The 25421-nt window shown below is 39.6% G+C and overlaps 1 protein-coding gene and 1 pseudogene across 3 annotated transcripts in view; both read left to right on the top strand.

Moving 5' to 3' along the window:
- Positions 1–25421, top strand: part of GHR (growth hormone receptor) — a 233381-nt gene that overhangs the window by 158374 nt on the left and 49586 nt on the right. For all 3 annotated transcript variants that reach the window (XM_019748545.3, XM_019748546.3, XM_074328964.2), the window contains exon 3: positions 8820–8885. In XM_019748545.3, the coding sequence (XP_019604104.2) occupies positions 8820–8885 (66 nt within the window). The remainder of the gene's footprint in view (positions 1–8819; positions 8886–25421) is intronic.
- On the top strand, positions 4403–4839 carry LOC109456311 (prefoldin subunit 1 pseudogene; annotated as a pseudogene).

Below are 25421 nucleotides of genomic sequence, written 5' to 3' on the forward strand. Positions count from 1 at the left end.
CAATTGACGTAGGATCTAATGATGTGCTTTAGGGTCTTCTTTTGTGCTACTTGAGACTCCAGAGGCCACAAAATGTCTCATAAATGCAAAGTAATAATATAAGTCATGATACCTCACAACTTTTTTTTTTTTTAATTTATTTGGGTGACAATTGTTAGTAAAATTACGTAGATTTCAGGTGTACAATTCTGTATTACATCATCTATAAATCCCATTGTGTGTTCACCACCCAGAGTCAGTTCTCCTACAACTTTTCTTGAAAGACCTCCTAGTGAGGTAGTCAGTGATTCTATGACTATGTATTGAGCATGCAATACATATTTAAGGAACTGTGCTAATGCTGTGGTGGGTCAAAAAGAGAATGAGACATGGTCCTTGTCTTCAGACTTCAAGTTTCTCATCCATTGGGCAAGTCAGATAACTAAGATATTAGGCAGAGAATACTAAATGCCATGATCCAGGAATTTTTTTTTAAAAAAGTGTCGTGAAAGCACAAAGGATGGAGAGGTACATTTCAACTCAGAGAAAATAAAAAATACTTCATGGAGGAGAAGACACTCAAAATGATCTTGAAAGGTAGATGGAATTTTCACAGGCTTAGATGGCAGAGAGTCTTGACTTATAGCATTGATTTGCCAATTATGATGGTGTAAATATTTCCACTATGGCTGATTTTAAGTTAATGATGTGATTATCACCAAACACAGAGTTGGGAAGAGGTGCCAGCTCCAGCACACCATCTGTGAGTCATCATTAGATAAATCAGCCTGAGTTTGTTGCCTTCATGAGTAAATCCAAAGGTGTTAAAAACATCTAAGACAGCATTATAAGGGAAGAGACCCTTCTGCCCTTCTCACCACACTTCAGTCTGACCCTCTCGGTATGCTCTTTGTCTATCCTTCTGGTCTCAGTCCTATGCCCCTGACTGGCCTACCTAGTTTTGATCTTAGCCCAGTTCCAACTGTGGTTCTGGTTGCTCCTCTTATCGTGGCTCTGATTTCTCTGGGCCCCTGCTGTCTCCTTGCATACAGGGCTGGCTTATTGCCCATTGCCTACTATTGACACCTTTTCCATTCTCCATAATGAAAGGCAGCTTTAGGGGCAGCTAGCTGGGTTTCACTGTTCTTGTAACAATTGGAAGGGAAAGCTGGAGTTGTTGCTGGGAAGTTTTGCCAAAGGAAGATGCCGTCCAGCTGAGACCCAGCTTTTATATTAACTGTTCCTTTTAGTATCCTTAAAAAAATAATAATAATAATAAAACCCGCCATCAATGTGTTCTTCTTAAGTCACTGCACCTTTAACTGGTCTTATCGCCCAAAGGACTGCATTTGCAAAGCCAGGCCCCGGGTCTTAGTCTCTAACTACAAGCAGATGTCCTCAGTACGTGCATAAGCTTGTGTCAGGAGGATGTTTTAAAAAAAAGAAAAAAACTCACCAAAGAGAGCATTGCCAGACAAGAAAGGAATATGTAAAGCTTAAAGTTATTAGGAAACTTCCACATTTGTTCCACTGAGCCAGAGGTAGACCTGTGAGAAAAGGTAAACCTGCACATTGACTCTTGTACCTTGAGGCCTAGCTGCTCCCAAAATACATTTACAGCAAATATTGCCATTGCAAATTTCTTTAAGTATGTGCTTCTTTTCATGACACTGGTTTCTCTTCCAAAATTTCTGTATATTGTTTGCAAAACAGTTTTTGTTTGTTTGTTTGTTTGTTTAAATGATCTCCCATAACGTGCTCTATGATTTACTGATGAAGTATAGAAGAAACACAGTCCCTCATGGAGATCTGGGGAGGTGATGCTGTCTGTTTGGAAGGCCCATAGATTTCCTGTTCAGATTAGACAGGCTTCTTTAGAGCTGCCAAGAGTCATAATGTATACAAGATAATACACTTTAGTTCAGGAGAAACTGTGGCTGGGAATCCAATCCAGTGAGCCAAAAAACAAGGGACATTTCAGCTTAGAATTATCACTGCTCTCAGGCCCAGGACTGGGTGTGCCAAAGGGTAGCCATGACAATTGAAGTAAAACATCATTCGATGATGGAGCAAAGGCAGGAGGCCTGGCTCCTAGGTTGTTACGACCTTGCCTGGTTCCTTGTGAATTGACCTCTAAAAGGTATTTCTGCCCAAAGCCTCAGCAACCTGACCCCATCAATGTAACTTTCCAGAATTCTGCGGCATTCAAATAAGTCAGCCCGTGCTCTCGTGAGTGTGTCCTAATGAGCACCAGCTGTGGGCACATAGAGGGGAAGCCCTAGAAGTGGGACCCTGCAGTCACACAGTGACTCTCACCTGAGTGAGAAAGTAGAATATAGTGAAGAGTCCCCTCCTCCCACCATATCATTCATAAAAATCACCGGCTAGGGGGTGGAACGTGCAAGGTCAGCTTATAGCTTCCCAGAACCTTGCCCACATACAGACTGACCAAGGCCATGGAGTTCAGATCTATAGATCTGGGTCAGGACCTTGGAATCTGTATGTGTGACAAATGCCACAGTAGACCTTGATGGTCAGGCAAGTGTGGGAATCAGGAGGGTGGGATGGAGAATCTGACTCCAGTACAGATTTAGCCTCTCCCATGTAATTGCTGGGTAGCCTTAGAAAAGATCCCTTAGCTATAAAATGTGCCTAATAATACCCACTTCAGAGTGTTTTTGTGTGAGTAAAATGGGAAAACCCATAAAATGTGCTCAGTATAGTATCTGGTGCATCTTAAGCACACAATAAATGAGATATACACACCTCACACACATTTTCTGACTTTGCCATCAACCAACCCCCTTCAAAGGCAACAGGGTGGTCCAGGCGATGGCATTAAGGTAACCACACAGTGAGCTTGAACCTGAGCCTTATTGCAGGGGCAGGTTGGAGGCAGGTAAGTACTTTAAAATGAATACTCTTCAGTGATGGTGATCATAGTTTAACAGAAAGGAAGGACAGGAAGGCAAATATGGAACTGGAAGGAGCTTTAGAGGCTGAAATCCAAGCAGGGAAAATTTCTGGAATACAGTCAAAGATAAACAGACTTCAAAAAGATAGGAAACATAGTCAAGCCAACTTGCAATAGCCAAGAAGAGACACTATTTGCTAAGAAGAAATGATTTTTATTTGATTCCCTTTTAGCCCCAAAGCCAACGTTTAAAGCATTTGAAATTCGTCTTCATCTGCCTCATTGTTTTAGCAAACTTTAGTATTCCACTAGGTGCCATGCCCTGTGCTCCTAGCAGACATTACAAAGCCGAAAGCAGCAGTGCTTACCTCATGGAACTCACTGTGTGTCCCAGGGCACAGGCAAATGATTACAGGTACTGGAGGGGCAGTCCTGAGGCTGCTGGGTGGCGAACAGCTCACCTGCCTGAGGAGAAAGGAAAACCTCTTAGAGGAAGTCTTTTTATTAACATTTTTCCCCCGGCTTTATTGAGATAAACATAAACATTGCCTGAGTTTATGTGTACGACATAATGATTTGATATACGTATATACTGCAAAATGATTATGACAGTCAGAGGAAGTCTTGAAATAGAGATATCATGACAGTCATTATCATAACCATAGGCTAAGAGTGATAACAATAGCTGACATGAACCACTGCTGATTTCATGGCAGATGCCATGCCAGGCCCTGTCCTTATGTAAAGTAATTGCTATATGCAGCACCTTGTACAGGTAATTGTGTTTGCATCATCTATTCGGGGCTGGTTCTAAATGCCATTGCTGCACAACTGGTCAATTTCAGTTCTTGCCAGAACATTGATCCTCTCACTCTAGCTCCCTTACTGATGCAGCAGAGGATTCACTGACTTCCAGGGACTGGAATTGATGGCCTTTAGTCCAAGGCTGAATCTCTGACACAAGAAGATTTCCATCCCCTGCCCCTTTCATATCACTTCCCTGGAGTCCCACTGCCTACATGTAGCCTGTGTGGGTGGGTTTAAATAGTGGAGGTCATGCTGGGCTTAGGACAGCATCCCATCCTCATACTGTATTTTCCCAACAATAAGACCTAGCTGGACCATCAGCTCTAACGCGTCTTTTGGAGCAAAAATTAATATAAGACCCAACTGGGTATTTATATTATATTATATTATATTATATTATATTATATTATATTATATTATATTATATTATATTATATTATATTATACCCAGTCTTATATTATATTAAAATAAGACTGGATCTTATTTTAATTTTTGCTCCAAAAGACGCATTAGAGCTGATGGTCCGGCTAAGTCTTATTTTTGGGGAAACATGATATATACAAAGCCCTAAGTGCACAAAGTCTGGTGTAAAAATACTGTCAGGTTCTCTGTGGGAAAAGATATGCCCTTGTTATCAGGGTAGAGGCTCGCGGTAATAACAATGACAGTAATAATAACAGTGATAAGAATATCTAGGGCGCAGAGAGCGAGTCAAGATGGCGGCACCCGTGGATTTGGAGTTGAAGAAGGCCTTCACAGAGCTTCAAGCTAAAGTTATTGACACTCAACAGAAGGTGAAGCTTGCAGACATACAGACTAAAGAGCTAAACAAAACGAAAAAGCATGCGCATCTTACAGATACAGAGATTATGACTTTGGTAGATGAGACTAACATGTATGAAGGTGTAGGAAGAATGTTTATTCTTCAGTCCAAGGAGGTAATTCACAACCAGCTGTTAGAGAAACAGAAAGTAGCAGAAGAAAAAATTAAAGAATTGGAACAGAAAAAATCCTACCTGGAGCGGAGCATGAAGGAAGCCAAGGACAACATCCGGGAGATGCTGATGGCACGAAGGGCACAGTAGGAAGCCTCGGGGAAGCTTTTCCTCCTGACTCCTCCCATTCCTGGCAAGGGTGAGCAGCCGTCCGGGGCAGCAGCCTCGCTTCTGGCTGATGGACGTATTTTCTGGACTGTCTGGTAACCCTACATGTCCTCCATCACCATGAGCCCCTTGCAGATCCTAACCCTGTATTTTTTATCCTGGCTCAGCCTGACACCTGTGCCCACGATGATCCTCTCCCCTGGGGGTGTCTTGAACTCCCAGGAGAGGGAAGATGGGAGCCAGGACGGATTAGGGGAGCTCTGCCCAACCCCCTATGAGCCATGCTGCTCAGACCAATAAAAGGCCTCTGTGCCCCAAAAGTAAGAATATCTAACATTTGGGGCAGCTGGCTGGTTCAATGGTTAGAGCATAGTGCTCACAACACCAAGGTCGCCAGTTTGATTCTCACATGGGCCAGTGAGCTGCGCCCTCTACAGCTAGATTGAAGACAACCCGTGCTGCTGAGCTTCTGGACCTGCAGCCAGATGGCTCAGTTGGTTAGAGCATGAGCTCTCAACAACAAGATTGCCGGTTCGATTCCCATATGGGCCAGTGAGCTGCACCCTCCACAACTAGATTGAAGACAATGACTTGGCCTGGAGCTGAGCTGCAGCCTCCACAACTAGATTGAAAACAATGATTTGACATGGAGCTGATGGGTCCTGGAAAAACACACTGTTCCCCAATGTTCCCCAATAGAAATTTAAAAAAATAAAATAAAAAGAATATCTAACATTTACTAAGCACTTATTGTATATTTAGTATCCTGCATGTGCTAATGCATTTAAACATTACATGCAGATACTGTTACTGTCCCCATTTTACAGACAGAGTAACCAAGGTCCAGATATATGCCATAGTTGGGAAGTTGAGTACAAAGTTGGACATATATAAGAAAGTTAGAGTGCAGTTCATTCTAGTCTCAGATCCCTTTTCTTGCTCAAGTCCAACATGAGAAGTTCCACCCACTCCCAACTGTATACTCCAGCCGTACGCCACCCACTCCCAACAGATCAAAGTGCTTTACCTACCCAGGCTGTGTCTTACATTTGTGCAGTGGTTCCCTTGACACCAACTTCCCGTTCTCTTCCTCTTCATTGCCTATTTGTCTCAAGTTCAGCACCCATCTCAAGGAGTCACGTTCCCTGGGAAGCTTGTCCTGACTTGTAAAGGGCCACTCCATTGCTGGACCACTCCTTCCCTTATAGATCCCTGCCCAGAAACTGGGCTCACTGAGACAGGGGCTGTGGCTAACTCATTTTATAATGCCAGCATTTTAAAAAACCCTCTATAAACATACCGGAGTAGTGGTTCTTTGCTTATCGTCACCCTTTATTTGTTTTTCCCTCGTGGCTCACCATTTCCCGACATTAAGGACAGCTCTGACACTAACTAAAATTGACAACTGAGCGTGACACCACCATTTGCTAAGGTGGCACAGTTCTGTTTATTATGCTTTACTTTTGTAACCAGCATCCTCAGCACTGGCGTAAATCTGTGGTCCTTCCCCAGGATGTCATTTGCTCCTTTTATGTCTTGATTCATCACATATTGTGGAGGGTGTCAGCTGAGTAATAATTTTTGCTTCATGAAAGTGTTACCAAACACTAACACCATAAAGGGGAGAGCACCAGATGTCTGTCTGCAAGGAAAGCACAATCCTGGTGTATGAGCAGTGAAGAGTGGCCAACACTCCTCAAGCGTTTCCAGGCCTCAGGTTTGGCTCTGTGCGCTCCCTTGGGGCCTCATAACTGACCCCCACATTCCATTTCAGGCATCATTCTGGAGAAATGTGTCGACTTTACTGTTGGTCTGAGCCTGGAAACTGGTGTCCTTTAGTTTTCTCAGTTTCAAGCTGAAAATTGAGACAAACTTGCTAGATAATTTTGACCAAAATAACACACATTGATTGTGTGTCATCCCATGATTAACTTAATTTTCCTCTTCCTTTGAGCTATCGAAACTTTCTCAAGGCATACATAGTTGTCAGTGATACAGGTCACTCATGGTTGGAAGTTATATAAACTTGCCAAACCTTGACCAAAACTATTTTGTGTTTTAGTGTCTAACTCAGGGGAATGGGTAAGAAAACAGTGTTCTCTGGTTTTAACAAGGAATTGGGGTGGGTGACAGGTTCTAAATAATGGGAATATTGAAGATTTGGGATATCAAGGCAGTGAATAGACTTGAGGGGATTGTCATAAAGTACAATTTTCCTTTTACATTAAAAATCAATGTGTAGTGTATTATCTTTTTGCCATAATTTGTTATTGCATTTGGGACTAAATGAGCTTCTACAGATGAAGTAAATAATAAAATTTAGAGAGAGAAAAGAAACACTTTCAGAACTAATAGAGTTTAAAATATTAATTCACCAAAGCCCACAAAGCTTAACTTTACTTGGAAAAATACCCTCACTGATGTGCCCAGACTGAAAACACTTGCAAGGGTTATAATTCTGTAGCGTTTAACAAGAAGATCTTAACTTCATCTGTTAGGTTCTGTATTATGAACTCCAAACCCAATAGCTGCTTCCTACCATGTAGCTAGGTGCGAGGAGTTGTAAAAAAGCACAGTGAAAAGTGGATCAGAGTATTGAATATCCTTGAATGTGTCTTTATGATTATTTGCAAATATATAGCTACAAAAGACACTGAGAAATAAAATGGCTAGAGGTGAATGTTATGTCGATTTTTTTTTAAATCGTGACTCACAAGCTGCTCTCCAGTGAACAGTGACTTTTATTCATTGTCATTGACAGATTGAAAGAGTTGAGGCTGCTGTGTTTCCAGGAAATCAATTCTCACATTCTAACGTATGTTCATACTATGCAGCAAAGAAAGAAATAGACCTTGATATGGAAAGGTCTTTAAGACAGATTATTAAATGAAAACAGCAATCTGTAGAAAAATATATCTCTGTATATGTACACATACGTATGATGGATATATATATATGTATGTAAACAAAGACAAAAGGTCTAGAAGGACATCCATAAAACAAATAGCAGTGATTACCTTTGGGGAAGAAAGTTGGACTTGAGCGAAAGTTGGATTAGTGTGGTGATTTGCTTTGTTTCCGTGAAAAAAATCAGTGGGTCAGGGCAAGTGGACAGGATTCTCCCAACTCTGAAATTCAGGGAAATGGGAGTGGGTTCGCTCACTGCCCATGTCCCTTCATTTTCTTCCTTTCTTCGTCTATTAGAGAACAATTTCTTAGTATTGTTACTATGAGTTTCTATTGAGGACCAAAAGCAGCAGTCATTTCATGGCTGTGCGGTAATGCTTAGTGTTTGTTGTGGGCCTGTGCCACATTGTTTCTCTGTGAATAACCCATAGATAACATGACCTGATGTGGGAAATCCTGGATAAACCCCCTTCTCCACCAAGCCCAGATAAGAGTTGCATACTTTTGTAGCTCAGATGCTTGCAACGCAACCCAGTTCAGCAATTCAGTAATAACTACACTGATCGTTTCCCATTTCTCCTGTTTTTAGTGCAATCTAATCCTAGTATCAATAAAATTATAACTTTTATAATAGATGACTCATTGCCCATCTCACATCATAAAGTTCTGTGTCTCTCTTGTCCAACTTTTCTCTTCCCTTCATTCCTTCCCTACTCCCAGGATTGCTCACAGTTATTTCTAAGAATAAAGTTTTCTGAAGGAATTCTTTTAAAGAAAGAATTTATGTTCTTCATTTTCACAAGCAAGACTCAAATTTGGACTCAAATGAGATAGGAAGACATTTTTTCACAGTTTCTGACTGTGTCTAGGCATGAGACCAGAGGTGGCTAAGACCAGCCGGTTTCCATTTGCTCTGATATTTCTGGGTTCTTTTTTAGAGGGTATGTTCAATTTTAATTTTAAAAAAAGAAAGAAAGACAAAGAGACAGCGAATTGTTGTGAGGTTGGGCCAAGTTACCATTTGTCATTTGAAAGTGAGGTTGCAACAGGGACACATCAGACCATTTTTACAGAAATGACTAATGGTTTTTTCCTCTTTCTGTTCCAGACACACCAGCTATCCTTGACAGAGCATCCCAGAGTCTACAAAGGGTTAATCCAGACCGAGAGACAAGTAAGAACTTGAGTACTTTTTCTGCCTTCAGTGTCCATGCTTTATTGTAATTGAAGCTACTGTCCTCTCTCCATTTTATTTGAGTCATGGTAACTGGATGAATCACTGATTGAAATTGCACAAACACTTTTTTCAGAATTTTTTTTTTCAACTTCTCTGCAAGGCTACTTCTGTATTGCTCTAATTTGCTCATCCTTAGAGGTTAAGTAAGGCCAAGTTAATGAGAAGGAGAAAAAAGATGAAATAATTTATTGTGGACCAATAATTAGTTTGTTCAATTTAGGAACCTGCCTCCTTTTACAAATCCTGTATTGTATCATCATTATTATTTTGAGATATTTCTTTACCTAGCAATCACATTGACAGTTAAACTTGTCACTTCAACCAAAAAGCCTTATGCTTCAAAAGTCTGCCTTCATGCGAACTCTCTCTTTTCCTTAAAAATCCCTTTCTTGTCCTCTGACAACTTCCTCTTCCTCCCCAAGACTGAACTCAAACATCAGCTCTGTGGGGAAGCGTCTCCACATCCTCTAGGCCTGAATGAAGACTTGTTCTGCCTCTGCGCTTCCGTGGAACTTTGTCTGTTGCTCCATGAGAGCATTTGAAACCTCACGACATTTTAGTGTATATGTTAGTAGCATGCACAGAACTCAATGAGTTGTGTGGGATTGCATGAATTAATTATGTTGAACTTTAAGGCAAAGCCCACAGTTTATGCTGCTTCTACGACCCTCACATGACCTGATCACATAGTAGGTACCTTTAATTAAATTCTAGGGATGGATTTTTTTTCATCAGTTGAAGTATATGCTAGAGTCCACATTATACAATAAAGGAAGGGAAGACGTTGTACCTAATTGAGTTTAAGCCCTTGCTGTTTCATTGGTAATTCTGGTGTCATGAAACCATAATTGGGTTTTTATGACTAAATTAGAGTAAATTTCTAATATGAGATGTGAGCATCATTTCCTTGGAAGTGACTCCAAGGGATGGTTGGTGCTGTTTTTTAACTAATGTCATCCACTTGTCAGTTGTGTCAGACCACAAACTCTTTACAACCCTCCTGTTTTAGGACATCTAACAAATTAATCTGCTTCCTAATTAGTGTGTGGGGTTGAAAAAGGTGGCAATTTGGTTATGTTTGGGTTATCCCAACTAGTATATTCCAAATTCTTCACTCGGCAGACAATGTGACTTATTGTTACTTTCCGTAAGGAAATGAGAAGGAATCAGTGAAAATGTTTTCCTAACAGTGAAACATTGGAAGCCACATTGGAACCCTCCCAACACACACCCATAATACACTGCCCTTCAGTTTCCCCCGAAGTGGTAGTATGATTTCCCCAAGCCATTTTCTTTGTCAAGGCATGAGGTCTGAGGAGCCGAAGCATTGAGCCTTATTGAACTACAAGCTATGGGTATGATGGATGTGTTGAAGAAATTCCTACCACTCATTTGCCATGTTAATTTTTTGTCTTTGTGATAAGCAAGCGTGCTATCTAATTATCCTTCATCTGTGGTGTATCACATAGACACTGACCTGACCTCCCCGCACAAAGAAGAATCCTATCCTTATCAAAAGTTACCTGCCCTCTGTCCCAGGACTGATTGGATAAGGTAACCCATGTCAGTGGATATTTCAGTATCAGTGGGCATCTCCCACAGTGCACAGGCTTGGACACATGGCTGCTGTTATCATTTGAGCACTTCACAGAGATGTAGCAGACCCTAGTGCCCACATCACCTCCCTGAGTCACTGTGTACACGGTCACTGTATCACACAGTAGATTCTTAAGAAATATTTTCTGGAAAGAAAGGTCTTTTTTAAAGTCCCATCAGGACTTTTCAGCCCGCAAACATGGGTAGCAGCATACTTCACCTGTGCAAAAGCTTAACTATAAGCAAAAACACACATTCAGGATAAGGATCTTAAGGGAGTTAACAGTTTAAAGAGATAGAGACATCTTAGTTACACTTTAAAAATAAAATACTGCCATTTGGGACAACATGGATGAATCTTGAGATTATCACACTAAGTGAAATAAGTCAGACAGAAAAAGTTGAGAACCAAATGACTTCACTCATATATGGGATGTACAACTGAAAGCAACAAAGGAACAAGACAAACAAACTAACAAAGAATCATAGACACAGACAACATTTAGTGGTTTCCAGAGGGTAAGGAGGATGGGGATGGTAGAAGAGGGTAAAGGGGGTCAAATATATGGTGATGGAAGGAGAACTTAATCTGGTTAGTGAACACACAATGCAATAGATAGATAATGTATTATAAAAATGTACACTTGAAACCTATATAGGTTGACTAACCATTGTCATCCCAATACATTTAATAAAGATTTTTTTAAAAAGAAGTAATGGTACAAACTGATCACAAAAAATGCTGCTTCTTGTTGCTGGGGAGAGTGATAAAGTTGGTTAGAATCTTCTAGAGGAAAGCAAACATTTTTAGTATTCCTGAAGAAGACAGACACTTCAGGGTGCTGGGGTTCCACGTTCTTTGTGTTTTCCAATAATTTTATTTCTCTGTCATAGTTGATTATTGGCAGAGGATTTGATGATCATTTGGGCTAACTATATGACTTATTAAGCATATATAGAAACAAAATTTTAGATGATTGCACATCTTTCTGAGGAGGATTTTTTTCTCTCATTTTTTAAAGTCATTCCTTTTCACTGAATTTATCGCATATCACTGTGAAAGTGTAAATTTTGTGATCTATGGCATTTCCACCTCAAAATAAAACAAATGTCCAGCTAAAGAAAAATATTGCTGTTTCATTGACTGGCATTTGGGTCATAAATTAGTGCAAGATTTTATGAAAACAGACATTCTGAACGTAAACATCAATGACTGAGGTCAGTTAAGTTTTGAAAGGGTTCCAAAAGATACCATGTTAGACAGGCGTAGCAACCAAATTGCTTAATTTTTTCTAAGTTCACAAGCAACTTCTTTCACAACTGTGAGTTGCTTCTCAATAAAAAACACTTTTATGAGACAAAAAGCTTAATATGGTAACTGTCATCTTGCTTGTTCATGTCCTTATTGAATGTTATTAGCCGAACTGTTTTCCTAGCCTCGTAATTTTAATTCCCTACCTCCTATTTTTCCCTCTCCCAAGCCAGTCTACTCTCTGTTTCCACATTCATTCTTCCTGCCTACCTCTGATCCAGTGATTCTTCTGCCTGATCAACTTCAGTAGCTCCCCAGTGTTTTCTAAATTATGAATAAACTCATTTCCCTGGCCTTCCAGAAAGTCCACAACATGGATCCTGTGTGCTTTTCTAGCCTTATCTCCCCTGTGTACTATGTATGCCCACGTTTATGTCCTCTGCATTCTTACTTCATTCTATCCATTCATAATGACTCCTTTGCCATCAATTCCCTCTTCTTGCTGTCCCGTTGGGAAAAGTCCTTCATGGATTTTGTCTGTAAAGTATACTTCAAATATCACTTTATCCGCAAAGCTTTTCTCAGTTCCCCCAAGAGGATGCATACTTCCATTTTGGAATCTCTGTAGCTCTTTCTTTCTCCCTGTCACGGAGAGAGAGTATATATCACAGTACTTGAAGAATTCAGCCTCTGGAGCAAGACAGCTTTGGTTTACATTCCAGTTCTACTACATACTTTCTGCATGATCTTGCCTGAGTTTCATAACCTCTGTGTTCCTTGATTCTGTTCTCTTTTGCTTTTTTATCTCTAAAATAGAGATGCTAATAGTACCTACCTCATAAAGTTGTTTTGAGAATTACGAGTATTGATATGTATCTAAGGTGATTAGAATAGTAGCTGGCCCTGTAGTGTTTATTATATTCTTTCACGGCTCTTATTTTATTCCAACAAGTGTTAGAATTGAATGTGAAGTTTCCCATACTCGACTCTATTTTGGACCATAATATCGTTACGTCATTTGTTTCAACCTAATGGAGACTTTTGTGTGCTTTCTAATCCTTCTTAATAGACTGTGCTATCTTTAAAGATAGGGGCTGTATCTTGTACATCCTTATATCCGACAGTACCTGGTAAGTACCTGGCACATGCCAAGTGTTTAATGAATAGTCATTGGATTTTACATGCACACACAAAAAAAAACGCAGGAAAAAAAAAAATAGAAGCCAGGTCTTCCCCAACATTTTAATCACTCTGGCTACCACAGAGTACCTCCATGCCTTTCAGCTGCCCTTTATGAAAGGAGAGGGATAAAGATATACAGGAGGAGAAATTTCTCTTGTCCATTACTATAAATACTTACAGTCTTTCCCAAAAGCCTTCCACGGAACCTTAACTTCAGGTCATGGGACTAGTGTCATGGTCTAGCCTTGGAGTATGTCACAGGACATGTTTGTGTCATCACTGTGGTATTCTGTTGGCACTTCAGCTGCAAGGGACCAGTAGCGCCCCTCTAGCCTGTGACCCATCACTGCTCCCATAAGACCCAAATAACCCTCTCAGCCTTAAGCATTCTTTTTCATAAGATATTTTCAACTTTAAGGGCTTATTAGCTGACAATACAGCTAAAATAAGCACAACATAAGAGAAGTGTGTCTTTGCAGGGATGGTATCTTAAAGAGAATGTGCAGTATTTATTACAAAAAACTTGAGCTTCGACGTGAATTAGACAGCAGCACTGACATTGGGTTCTGACATTGAAGCTGACACTGAATTCTTGACAGTCTACTGTTTATATACATTTAGCCAATAATTCAGTAATTAAGCACAGATTATTATGATCCTTTTTAAGGAAACAGTGTTGATGTTGGCTCTTTCTTGCACCCAACCTAGTGGTAGCCCTTTCTCACTCACATATAACACTCATCTCTAGATAATGCCAAGTATCCTACAGATAACTATTTATTCCTCTTCTTTGCTTTTCTGAAGTAAGAGGAAGGCAAGTAGTAGTATGTACTTTCTACAAGAAGAAGTGGAGGTATGAAGAAAATAGCTTTTCTGAGTCTCTCGACAGACCACCAGGAGAGTAAAGAAGATACCCGTCAGTGCAGTGCTTGCAAAGTCAAGTGGAGATGATGCATATTATTGGTAATTCCAACAACAATGTTCAGTTATCTCAAAATATGGACTTGGCAGTTACTTTTATTCCAGGCCTGAAATACCCAGATAATGCCTGCCAAATTTCCCAGTGTTAGAGCTTTATTATACACTGCCCTGCTTTCACATGTAATTGTTGAGAGATAAGAATTCCTTGTAAGATAAACATTAGGTCTTAACTTTTTTATCCTACTTCAGCTCCCAGCAATTTGCGGAGCCACAATCAGAGTTAAATGGATATTCACCACTTACCTTACAAGAGATCTGTTCTCTGTGCTGATGCTTAGGCCAGTGTTAGTGAAACCTCTAGAATGAGGAATGAGCACAGAGCTCGAGGTCAGCCCCCTCATGTACCTGCAGGTCCTCTCTGGTTGTAAACATCTGTCAAGGTCTTCTGTTTCTTCTGGAACCCAAACAGTAAGAAAATAGGCTTCTAAGAAAATGGGCATAGGCCTCTAGAAGCCTTGATCTTAGAAGTGAGTATTTTTATTTTTTTTTTAAGTCTGAGAAGGATGATTAAGCATGCCCCTAAAAATTCCAGGGGGCCTATGTGTACTGTATATACCAGTTCCTAGTATGGTTTCTCTTTCGAAGCATGACACACAGTTTTCAAGGAAGAAAGCCAAGACAAACATTCTTTCACCCCGGGTGACCCCAGGGGGTGGTGAACACTTTTTAGTGATTTCTAGAATCCCAGAGTTGGTTGTGACCTTTGAGTTCTTCTAGCCTGCAGTCTTCTGATTTGCTGCTGAGTTCTACAGCTTCAAAACCAACACTGTAATCACTGCTCTCAAGAGAGCGCTGACTTCTGCACACAGGAGGCTCTCTAAGGAGAGGACTCCTGACTCTATTGTTCCAGAAAAGCCTTCATCCATTACTAGTTCCTAGTTGTGATGAACAGTTTCTTCAGATAATGTGCACTTGTGCCTTGAGAAAACAAAGCTTGAATGCATTACATAGGTGTGTCCTGATTTTAATACAAATTAATCTATGTACTGAGAAAGCAAACCATACTTCACATTTATAAAAAGATTTGTGGAAATCAAACATAGGTACCATTAAGTAGTAGTTCAAGTAATAGTGTGCTTCATGGCAAATGCATGCAATATGCGATAATATATATTTCGACCAAAAATAACCCAAGAGGTTATTAATTACTAAAGAACAGATCATGAAGAAAATAGATTATAAAACTTTCAAAAGGCTTTTAAAAATATATGATTTATAGGAAATTGATTTGTGTGTAATTCATAATATATGATAAAAAATAAGCTAATTCTTTTTTTTTAAGGTCAACAATTATTTAAACCAGAGGTTGGCAAACTGTGGTCCTCATACCAGATGTTAGTTTTTGTAAATAAAGTTTTATTGCAACACAGCCATCCCTATTTATTTCAGATTGACTATTGGCACTCTAGGAGTACAATGGCAAAATCGTGTGGCTGAAACATAGGCTATAGCTCTGTAAGCCTAAAATATGTATTTACTGTCTGGTCCTTTAAGAAAAAGTATGTTATAAACAGAAGAAAGATTATTTCTGTAATAAGGTATTCTATGGAAACAGTCATCATGTCTCTATTGGTTGTGGTTCTTTAGTCTCCTGTGGAAAATTATCTTCGGTTTGGTAACTGACATTAATAAAAATACAGGATTCACTTTACAAATTTACTTCACAGTAAACTCATATATTGTGAAGTATGTGTAACAGTATCTGCTAATCAGTGTGGACAAGTATATTATATTATAATTATTACTATTATTATTATTAAAGGTGCTCCATCAAATGAAAGTTGAGCATCTGTAAATGCTTGGTGATGGATGGAATGGGCAATAATTTGAACTTAACTGTCTGAGATGCATCATCATTATCACACAATAGTATCTTATGAAGAGTTACAGTCAGTGTAACGCACGGCTCCAATACGAGGGGAACTTAGCTTTGCAGGTTTGTAGATCTTTCCTCAACTGACGGCTGCCACTGAATCATGCTAAAGAATAAAGACAGAAGATTCTCCTGTTAGGAAATTGTGCACTGTTAAAATACTCATAAACTTGAAACCTCACAGCATCATCATAGATGTCTCAATTCAGATCAATGGCCTTCATGAATCCTTGAGGTGTTTTCAAGTAGTATTTATGTCTTTACTGCAACAGGTTATCTTTTGATTTTTCATGTATCATGGAAAAAGCAGCCTTTAACTCTTTTTCGTCTCTTAACATTTTAAAACTCCAAATTTGGGTTAATGTGAAAGCAAATATTTGCCGGAGAACCCATCTGTGCTTGTGTTGTCAGCACATAATGGCTTTTGTGCACCTGCCAGCATGAAACTCCTGCCAGGCAAACCCCAGAGACATGGAGAAACTCCTGGGTAGTACATCCTTACTGTGACCAAAGCTCTTCTTTTTCTGAACTCCCAAAGTTCTTGAAGTTGTACATCTTTTGCACTGAACTCAAGTGCCTTGTATGCATGGTATCTTCCTTTCTAGAATGTAAGTTCTTTTGAGGGCAGCAACTCAGTCTCTTTATATGCTCTGCTCCCTTTCTCACAACTTAAACAGGGTCTGCCACAAAGTGAGAGCTTAATATTTGTTAAGTGAATATCATACTGAGCTCTAGGAATTACTTGAGAGCAAATGCGGAAAGGAAGTGGAGGGAGAGCCATTAGCATAGATTTCATGGTGTTTGAGTTTGGCATTCTCCACCAAAACTAACACTAACACAAACACAGATGAGTGACGTAATTGTTTCCTCAAATGTGAGAGCCCTAGATGCATTTTCCTCTTCTGCCATGTTTCTTCCTCATGGTGAAAAGTAGACAAGAGGCCCTACCAAAGTCTTAGAGGTATTTGTTCTTATCAAGCATGAGTGGTTGTGGCAAACTCTGGTATTAGTTTTAGCTAGTGTCACAGGCTGTGTGGTGAGGATTTCGGAGTTTGAGAGCTGAAGACATGAGTTGTCATATGTATGCAGCCAGCCTAGTGACAATGTGCCATGAGCTTCAATTTATCCATCTATTAATAGAGATAGCAACATTTATCTCAAAGGGCCATTGTGAGGACCAGATATGTACACAGAAAAATTCCTGGTACAAAGTAGGTATGGAATAAATGTTAGATAGTTTATTATTTTTGCTGCTGCTCCTACTATTACTCCTACTGAAAGAGTGGTAGTAGCCTGGGCTGCTGGAAGCACCCCACCTACCTCTTCACCCCACTTCCCAAAGCTTATCTCCTGTTTAAGTTTATTTACATCTTTTCTGGGAAGATGGAAAGGATGCTGGATCTATGTAGTAGAGTATATCTCAGAGTTGAGCAGTATATTTTTCAAGGAAATAAACTTCTCACACACTCGAGAGAATGCCTGTACAACCCAGGTTGAGAAAAGAATTTATTTAAAAAATACATGTCTTAATGTTATAATGTCTTTCAATTGTCACTTGATTCTACAAAAAGTACAAAACTTAATTTTGTAGCCCGAAAGACCCTGCTTTCATGCTCTGCCATCAGCACCTCGGGGTGGCCTGCATGTTAGGCTGCCCCTTTAGGGGTGGGAGCGCAGGGTATCATTGAAAGGGAGGGACTGAGAGGCCTGCCACTCTCCACATGCCAGAGGATGAGACATGGCGCCAGGTGGGAAAACCAGAAAGCCAACCAAAGGGGGTGGTGGGCAAGAGAGAGGCTGGCTTAATTGCTTCAGTCTCTCCTCAGGCCTGCCCTGAGGCAGGATCAGGCAAAATGTTTATCACAGTGCTTGGCACCTAGTGGAATGTTGTTCCCTTTCCTTCCTCTTTCTCCTTAAAAAGACTGTCCTTAGGTATAGAAGAAATAAGGCTATATACACAGCCTTATTGAAGGTGTGCCATCAAAACAAACTTTTTCTACATTTCCAAAGGGAACTTTACCCCCTACTGGACTATACTCAGTGCCAATCCTTTTTCTCTGAGCTTTTAGAACATTTACTGCCTGGATGAATCATTTGGCTATAATCATGTACTCTTTTATTGGAAGGATTTTTTTTGTATGTATAGATTTATACACTCCTGGAGTCCCTAGCTTAAAATGTGTTTTTGTTTCAAAAGGCTTTCCAGATCAAGTTTAACAGGAGAAACAAATAATGTATTAACTAGTGGTTAAATGCCCAGGCTAGCCTGTGACAGCCTTTTAGAGTGATGCTGCAGGTGAGCTGTGGCACTGAGAGCTGGGTCAGGAGCTCCATGATACATAAGGGCGGTAATGTGTCCTGCACCATTTCATCCTGCCGTTGACCCCTGCCCTCTATCTTCCACTCCACTCCACTCTAAATACACTGCCTTTCCTGGGTGAGGGGACAGCTGGGGCAAAATTTTGAAATTTTCCTTTAGTATCTTCACTAAAATTTAGGTTTTGACTGAACAATCTTGGTTAACCATAGTCAGCCTCTATGTGAAAAGTTGTCAAATCAGAAAACCAGAGTAGCATACCCCACCTCCTTCCTGCCTTGCAAACCGCTAAGGTCACATTGAGAGGTACCGGGGGTTAGAACTGAGATGTATTTTGGGGGGATACAATATAACCCACAACAAATATGTATTTCTTTTAAATCCCCTCCACAAATTATTCTTTGCACATTTCTGCAAAGAACTCTGCCCTTAGCATATTAGCCCACCATTTCTCCAGTGTTTGGGAAATGCTGGAAATATGCAAAGTTAAACAGCCTTCTTTATTGCAGAACCATTCAGAGTCTCTAATATGTTTGGGTGCATTATGAATAGGCAAGAGAAAAAAAAGAACCATAGCACTTCCTGAGTATAGTGGACCAGGGGACTGCTTTTCAAGGGATTACGTATTACTGCCTCCATAGCCACTAGGGTTCAAGGGAACACAGGCTGCTAGTGATTATGTCACTTGTGCAGCTGTGCTCAGTGACATGGACATTGCCTGCGTCTAGCATATGAGTCTACCACAGTGTTCAAATGTTTTAGACTGTGGATGTTTGTACTGATCCCTCCCTGAGTAGGAGTAAATCCTTCACGAAATATCCACAGAGGGTTCCTTATAGGATTTGCATATGTGCATGGATTTTTAGATGCCATATAGTCTCTACTCTTGACTTCAGCCATTTTTATAAAGGGAACCTGGTAAAATATTAGAGTAATAGGAATAAAAGGGAATAGAAGGGGAAAGATAGCCAAGATTACACAATGTGCTTTTTCTCTGAAAACAGCCCAGAGTAGCTGAAAATGGAGAAGTGACTTCATCATTTCTATTCTTATAATTCCAGTCCATTAAAAACTGGTATCAAAACATGATTCATCAGTAAGTTCATACTGATACTTTTAAAAAAATGATCTCCTTTGGAGGTTACTAGGGCATCTACTCATTATTCTAAAAATTGATACATTAAGGGAACTAATGAAGCAATTACCTTGAATTTTTGTATAAATTGCATTTCAGGGTAAATGAATAGTTGGTGAAGGCAAGTTGCTTTTTTGTTGTTGTCTTTCTTTATATAGACATATTCTAGCTAATAAATGCAGATAAAATGGTAGGATTAGAGAAATTACCACTTTAGAACCTCTAATAGCATAATAGATTTAGGCAAGATAAAATATTTTGTTGTACTCTATTCTGGGTGTATCAGGCTGACGAAATTTTGAACCCAGATCGATCACACAATCATACAATATTATATCCCTGATACAGGAGTTCATAGTACCACTCGTAATGGATTCCATGAGAGTTGAACCAAATCAAATTAATCCTCTAGGCCTTACTGCCAATTCATAGGAAATAACAGAGATATAGGAACATTTTAAATGACTCTTTAATAATGCAATAAGCTAAAGGAAATTATCTTCAACCAAAACAAAATGATATAATAAAAAGGAGAAGAAATGTCATGGAGCTGAACAGACTTAAGAGACATTGTGGAGTCCTAGTCTGTATTCTGTTTCAAACAAATTGTCAAAAGACTTTTTTTGAGATATTTTTGGAAAATTGAGCACAGACCGAGCATTTGATACTGAGCAATCATTACTAATTTGTTAGGAGTGATATTGATACTATTTTCAAAAAATGAGAACGTCCTTAGTTTTTAGAGATACATATGTAGGTGGTTATGGTTGGAAGCAGACAGTTTAAAAAAAAAATAGGTAGAACAAGTATACAAAACAGGATTGGTAAAATGTTGGTAATTGCTGAAGCTAGATGAGGAACATGTAGTGGTTCTTTAAATCATGCTTTTTGTTTTTGTGTATATTTGAAAAATCCATAGTGAAAAATAGAATAATCCCTCGTGAACAATTCCTGCCCCCAAGTAAAGACAATTCACATTCCCAGTGGAACCCATGAAATTAGACTTACTAGTGACTAAGAGTTCTATCTCTGGAAAGTGGCAAAGGCCCATGTATGAACACATAGTTAGAGAAACCAAAAAGAAAGTGAGAAGATAGAGAACTAGTTTGTTACAATTTTCTAAATGGTGCCATTTTTTTATTTCGACTTTCTAGATATTTGCTCTTGAAAGATTGCCATTTACAAGCCTATGGAGAACCTTTGGAATATGACCACCACTTCCCTTGTCCATGACACATGGCCTGCTTTCTCCCCACTCACCTGTGCTCCGTTGTCCCAGGGCAGGGGCTTAGAGGCTGAGAGCGGTGCAGGTAGCATACTCACTCAAGCTCACATAAATAAGGAAATCCAAATGATAACCAAAAATAACAGAATTTTATTTCAGAGACTATTCAGTTCTCTTAGTGTTGCTGACTGATTTCTAGGAGCCCGAGGCTCAGCTCTTGGATGTCCCAGAACCAAGGAGAGGAATCATTTGCACCATATACATCCATTTGTTGGCCTAAAAGCTATCGAATTGATTCATAACTTGGCCTTCTCTTAAAAGAAAAAGAAAAATACCCATACACTTCAGAAATAATTCCTAAAATAAAACCAAGAGACCTATACCTGGGCATGCCTTCCCACCAAGTCATTTTTTATGGTTTCCCACATGTTTTCTTCTCTTCCTCCTGTGACTAAGGTTTCGTGGAACAGGACAAGTCAAAGAATGTCAAGGTTTTATGAAACATTTCAAACCAGAGGCTTTGGGCAGGCAAATGAGAGATGCCCTGGAAATGAAGCATGTATCTCTGCCTCTACCAAGTTCAGAGAGCTGGCCGGTGCTCTCTCATACAGATGAACCCAGCGTATTCCACTCATTCCCCAGTCCTCTCTTTGCCAGACTAGGTTCATACCCATATGTTAAGAAAAATGGCGCTTTCAGTCTACAGCTGGCTGGTGGACGTTTTGGCATGAATGAATCTATACGACTCATAGTAAAAAAGTAAAAGCTTTCTTTTTATTCACTCAGGTAAATAAGCCAAAGACAGGTCTAAAATACATTAGAGTTCAGTTCCATGAGAACAGAGATTTTTGCTTTGTTCCTGTTGTGTTTTTGGCACCTAGAACTGGCCCATAGTGGATATGAATGAAGTATGTTTTAAAGGAATGAATGTCCTGCTGCACTGAAGTTCTCTGTGCTTAGATGAGTCATTTACGAGGTGTGATCAAACAATATGGTGAATGTTTAAATAAATAAAAAGTTTATTACAAAGACACATTGCCGTTCATCTCCCACAAAATATCCCCCCTCTCTTTGAACATGCTTATCCCATCATTCTTGCCACTTTCTGAAGCAGTTCTGGAAGTCCTCTTTCCTGAGTGTGTTTAGAGTGCTGTCATGGCTGCTTTGATGTTCTGAATCATTTTGACTTTGGGGAAGACCCAGAAGTCACACGGTGCCAGGTCTGGTGAATAAGGTGGATGAGGACACACCATAATGTTTTCCTTTGACAGATATTGCTGTACCAGAAGTGACATGTGACACAGAGACTTTCTGTTGTGATCACAAAATACAGTGAATGCTGCTGCCGAGTGCCATCCAAAAGAAAGGCAGGGATCTTCAATACAGGAAGCGGCACATTGCACCTTAGTAACAGTGTGTGTGACAAGTTTCAACTTGTTCAGTGCAATCAGTCAGGTATGAGTTACAGTTGAGAGAAGGTGTATTTTAAAGTATACCATAAATCAGGGGTGTCCAAACTTTTTTCAACGTTTTTCACCAAGGGCCATATGCGGTAAAATACACAAACAGCCGGGCCACTCACTCGAGGTGAAGTACGTATTGCCTCACCTGGTTTATTTAAGTAAACTAAATATATTTTTGGAATTTGCTGCGGGCCAATTAAAAATGGATTGCGGGCCGCAGTTGGCCTGCGGGCCGCAGTTTGGACACCCCTGCCACAAATCATGGATCACGAACAACGCATTAACATGAAATAGGAAAACGATTTCATCCTCCATCATGACAATGCTCCGTGTCACACATCGCTTACAGATACTGCACTTTCTGTCAAATAGAACCATTACGGTGTGTCCTCAACCACCTTATTCACTGGATTTGGCACCGAGTGACTTCTGGCTCTTCCCCAAAGTCAAAATGACCATGAAAAGCAGACGTTTTGAATAGATTTAGGACACCAAGGCAGCCATGACAGCACAAATAAAGAAAGACCTGAAAGAGGACTTCAAGAACAGCTTCAGAAAATGGCAAGAACAATGGTATAAGTGTGTTCAAAGCACGGGAGAGTATTTTGAGGGGGATTAATGGGAATGTGTCTTTTACTGTAATAATTTTTTTAAAATTTAAACATGCACCGTATTGTTTGATCACACCTCATGTCCTATAGGCTCAGAGCCTAGATCAAAAATATTGACATGATGTTAGTCCTGCAAACTGTCTTGAGGTGCTTGTGGATGCCTTGCAGCAAGGCAAATCAAGGGAGGACATCGCTGAGACCCCACCATGGCCATCATGCTAGTCTCCATTATCTTGCCCATCCTAGATTTTCAAATTAGGAGTCACTGTGGTGAGCAGACTTGGAATCATGTCTCCCATACTTTTTCATATTGGGGTTTTGGGGGTTTATTTTCTTCTTTGGCTTACTGGTATCTGAAATTGTTGTTCAGAGAAGCATATTAAGACCATAACTCTTCCATTACCATGCATTTCTTTTACCAACAGAGGAGGTAAATGAATCACTTAAAATGAAACAATTCTATCCTCTTTAGTACACTATAAACATAGCCTTAGCTTTGACTGTAATTATATTGTGTGGGTGATGCTGCTGAGAAAATGGTATAATTATAACATTATGGTTAAGAACTGTCTAAGTGGAAAACACTGAGCTGCACTGTGCAAAGTTTAAGATGGGATTATAATCCTTTTCAACATGAATAAGACTAATCAGCCAACTGCAACCAAGAGCTTTGTAGTATGATATTAATAGTATAATAAAATCAAGAGCCAAAGTAACAATGAAGGGAAAATGTGATGCCTTTCTTTAATTGTCACATTTTCCTAGGAGTGTTATATAAAAGTGTAATGCAAAGCAAAGCTCACCAATTTGAATAAAGTCACAAGAAGCTAGCTTAGAAAAATCAGTATTCTAGTTTGTTTTCCCCTCTTCCCTCCTGGAAAAAGGACCTTACATAGGTATGTCAAGTGCCTAAAGTTTTATTTCCCTGAATATGGCTTTCTTTCCTGTTTTTAATAGACTTGTCCAATGGTCCTAGATTTTATGCTACCATAATTTTTTTTAAATTAAAGTTTATATATATATATATATATATATATATATATATATATATATATATATATCACATTGTGTGTTCACCACCCAGAGTCAGTTCTCTTTCCATCACCATATATTTGATCTCCTTTACCCTCATCTACTACCCGCCTCCCCCCTTTCCCTCTGGTAACCACTAAACTATTGTCTGTGTCTATGAGTTTTTGTTTCTTTGTTTGTCTTGTTCCTTTGTTGCTTTCAATTTTATATCCCACATATCAGTGAAATCATATGGTTCTTGACTTTTTCTGTCTGATTTATTTTGCTCAGCATAATAATCCCAAGTTCCATCCATGTTGTCACAAATGGTACTATTTCGTCTTTTCTTATGGCAGAATAGTATTCCATTGTGTATATATCCCACATCTTTATCCAATCATCTATTGAAGGACACTTTTGTTGTTTCCATGTCTTGGCCAGCATAAATAAAGCTGCAGTGAACATCAGAGCACATATATTTTATGGATAAATGTTTTCAGATTTTTTCAGGGTAGATACCTAGGAGAGGGATTGCTGTGTCATATATGATACCATAAATTTTAAAAGACAGTGTTCTATTTCTTGATTGAGGTGTCGATGACACTATGTGTATTTGTTAAGTCATTGAAATGTAAACTTAAATTTGTGCTTTTCACTGAGTGTAAAGTGTATCTCAATTTAATTTTTTTTTTAATTTTTTAAAGACCAGAAATGCACATGTTCCTTGCAAGTGTTCTGGGACTCTGTAAATCATAAGGAGTTCTTAGGTTTATTCTCAAAGGAGAGGAAATAATAGGTTGCTCCAAACGGTGAAACACAGTGGCAGAGAATCTCAGTCATGTAACTAGGCTCTCGTGTTATTTTCTCTGGTGAAGAGGGAGATGCCAACAGTGCACAGAGTTTGCATACGAATTATGATCAAACAATATGGTAAATGTTTAAATTTTTTTTAAATTAATTAAGTAAAAGACACATTGCCATTAATTCCCCTTGCTTCAAACATACTTAACCCATCATTCTTGCCACTTTCTGAAGCAGTTCTGAAAGTCCTCTTTCATGAGTGTCTTTAGTTGCACTGTCATGGCTGCCTCAATGTCCCGTCAAAACGTTTTCCTTTCATGGTTATTTTGACTTTGGAGAAGAGCCAGAAGTTGCACGGTGTCAGATCTGGTAAATAAGGTGGATGAGGACACACTGTAATGTTTTTATTTGACAGAAACTGCTGTACCAGAAATGATGTGTGACACGGAGACTTTCTGTTGTGATCACAAAATATGGTGAATGCTTCTACCAAGTGCCATCCAACGGAAAGGCAGGGATCTTCAATACGGGCAGCGGGACATGGTACCTTAGTAAGAGTGTGTGACAAGTTTCAACTCGTTTGATGCAGTCAGTGGGTGTGAGCTATGGTTGAGGGAAGGTGTGTGTTTTAAAGCACGCCATAAATCATTGATCACAAATAACACATTAACGTGAAATGGGCAAACGGTTTCATGATTCCATCATGCCAACCCTCCATGTCACACATCACTTCTGGTACGGCAGTTTCTGTCAAATAAAAACATTACGGTGTGTCCTCATCCACCTTATTCACCAGATCTGGCACCATGCAACTTCTGGCTCGTCCCCAAAGTCAAAATGACCATAAAAGGTAAACGTTTTGAATCAATTCAGGATATCGAGACAGCCACAGCAGCGCAACTAAAGGCACTCACAAAAGAGGACTTCCAGAACACCTTCAGAAAGTGGCAAGAACGATGGGATAAGTGTGTTCAAAACGAGGGGGAATATTTTGAGGGGGATTAATGGCAATGTGTCTTTGACTGT

This window comes from Rhinolophus sinicus, chromosome 3, assembly GCF_057876585.1.
Source record: "Rhinolophus sinicus isolate RSI-liver-muscle chromosome 3, RSI-T2T, whole genome shotgun sequence".
NCBI classification, from domain to species: Eukaryota; Metazoa; Chordata; class Mammalia; order Chiroptera; family Rhinolophidae; genus Rhinolophus; species Rhinolophus sinicus.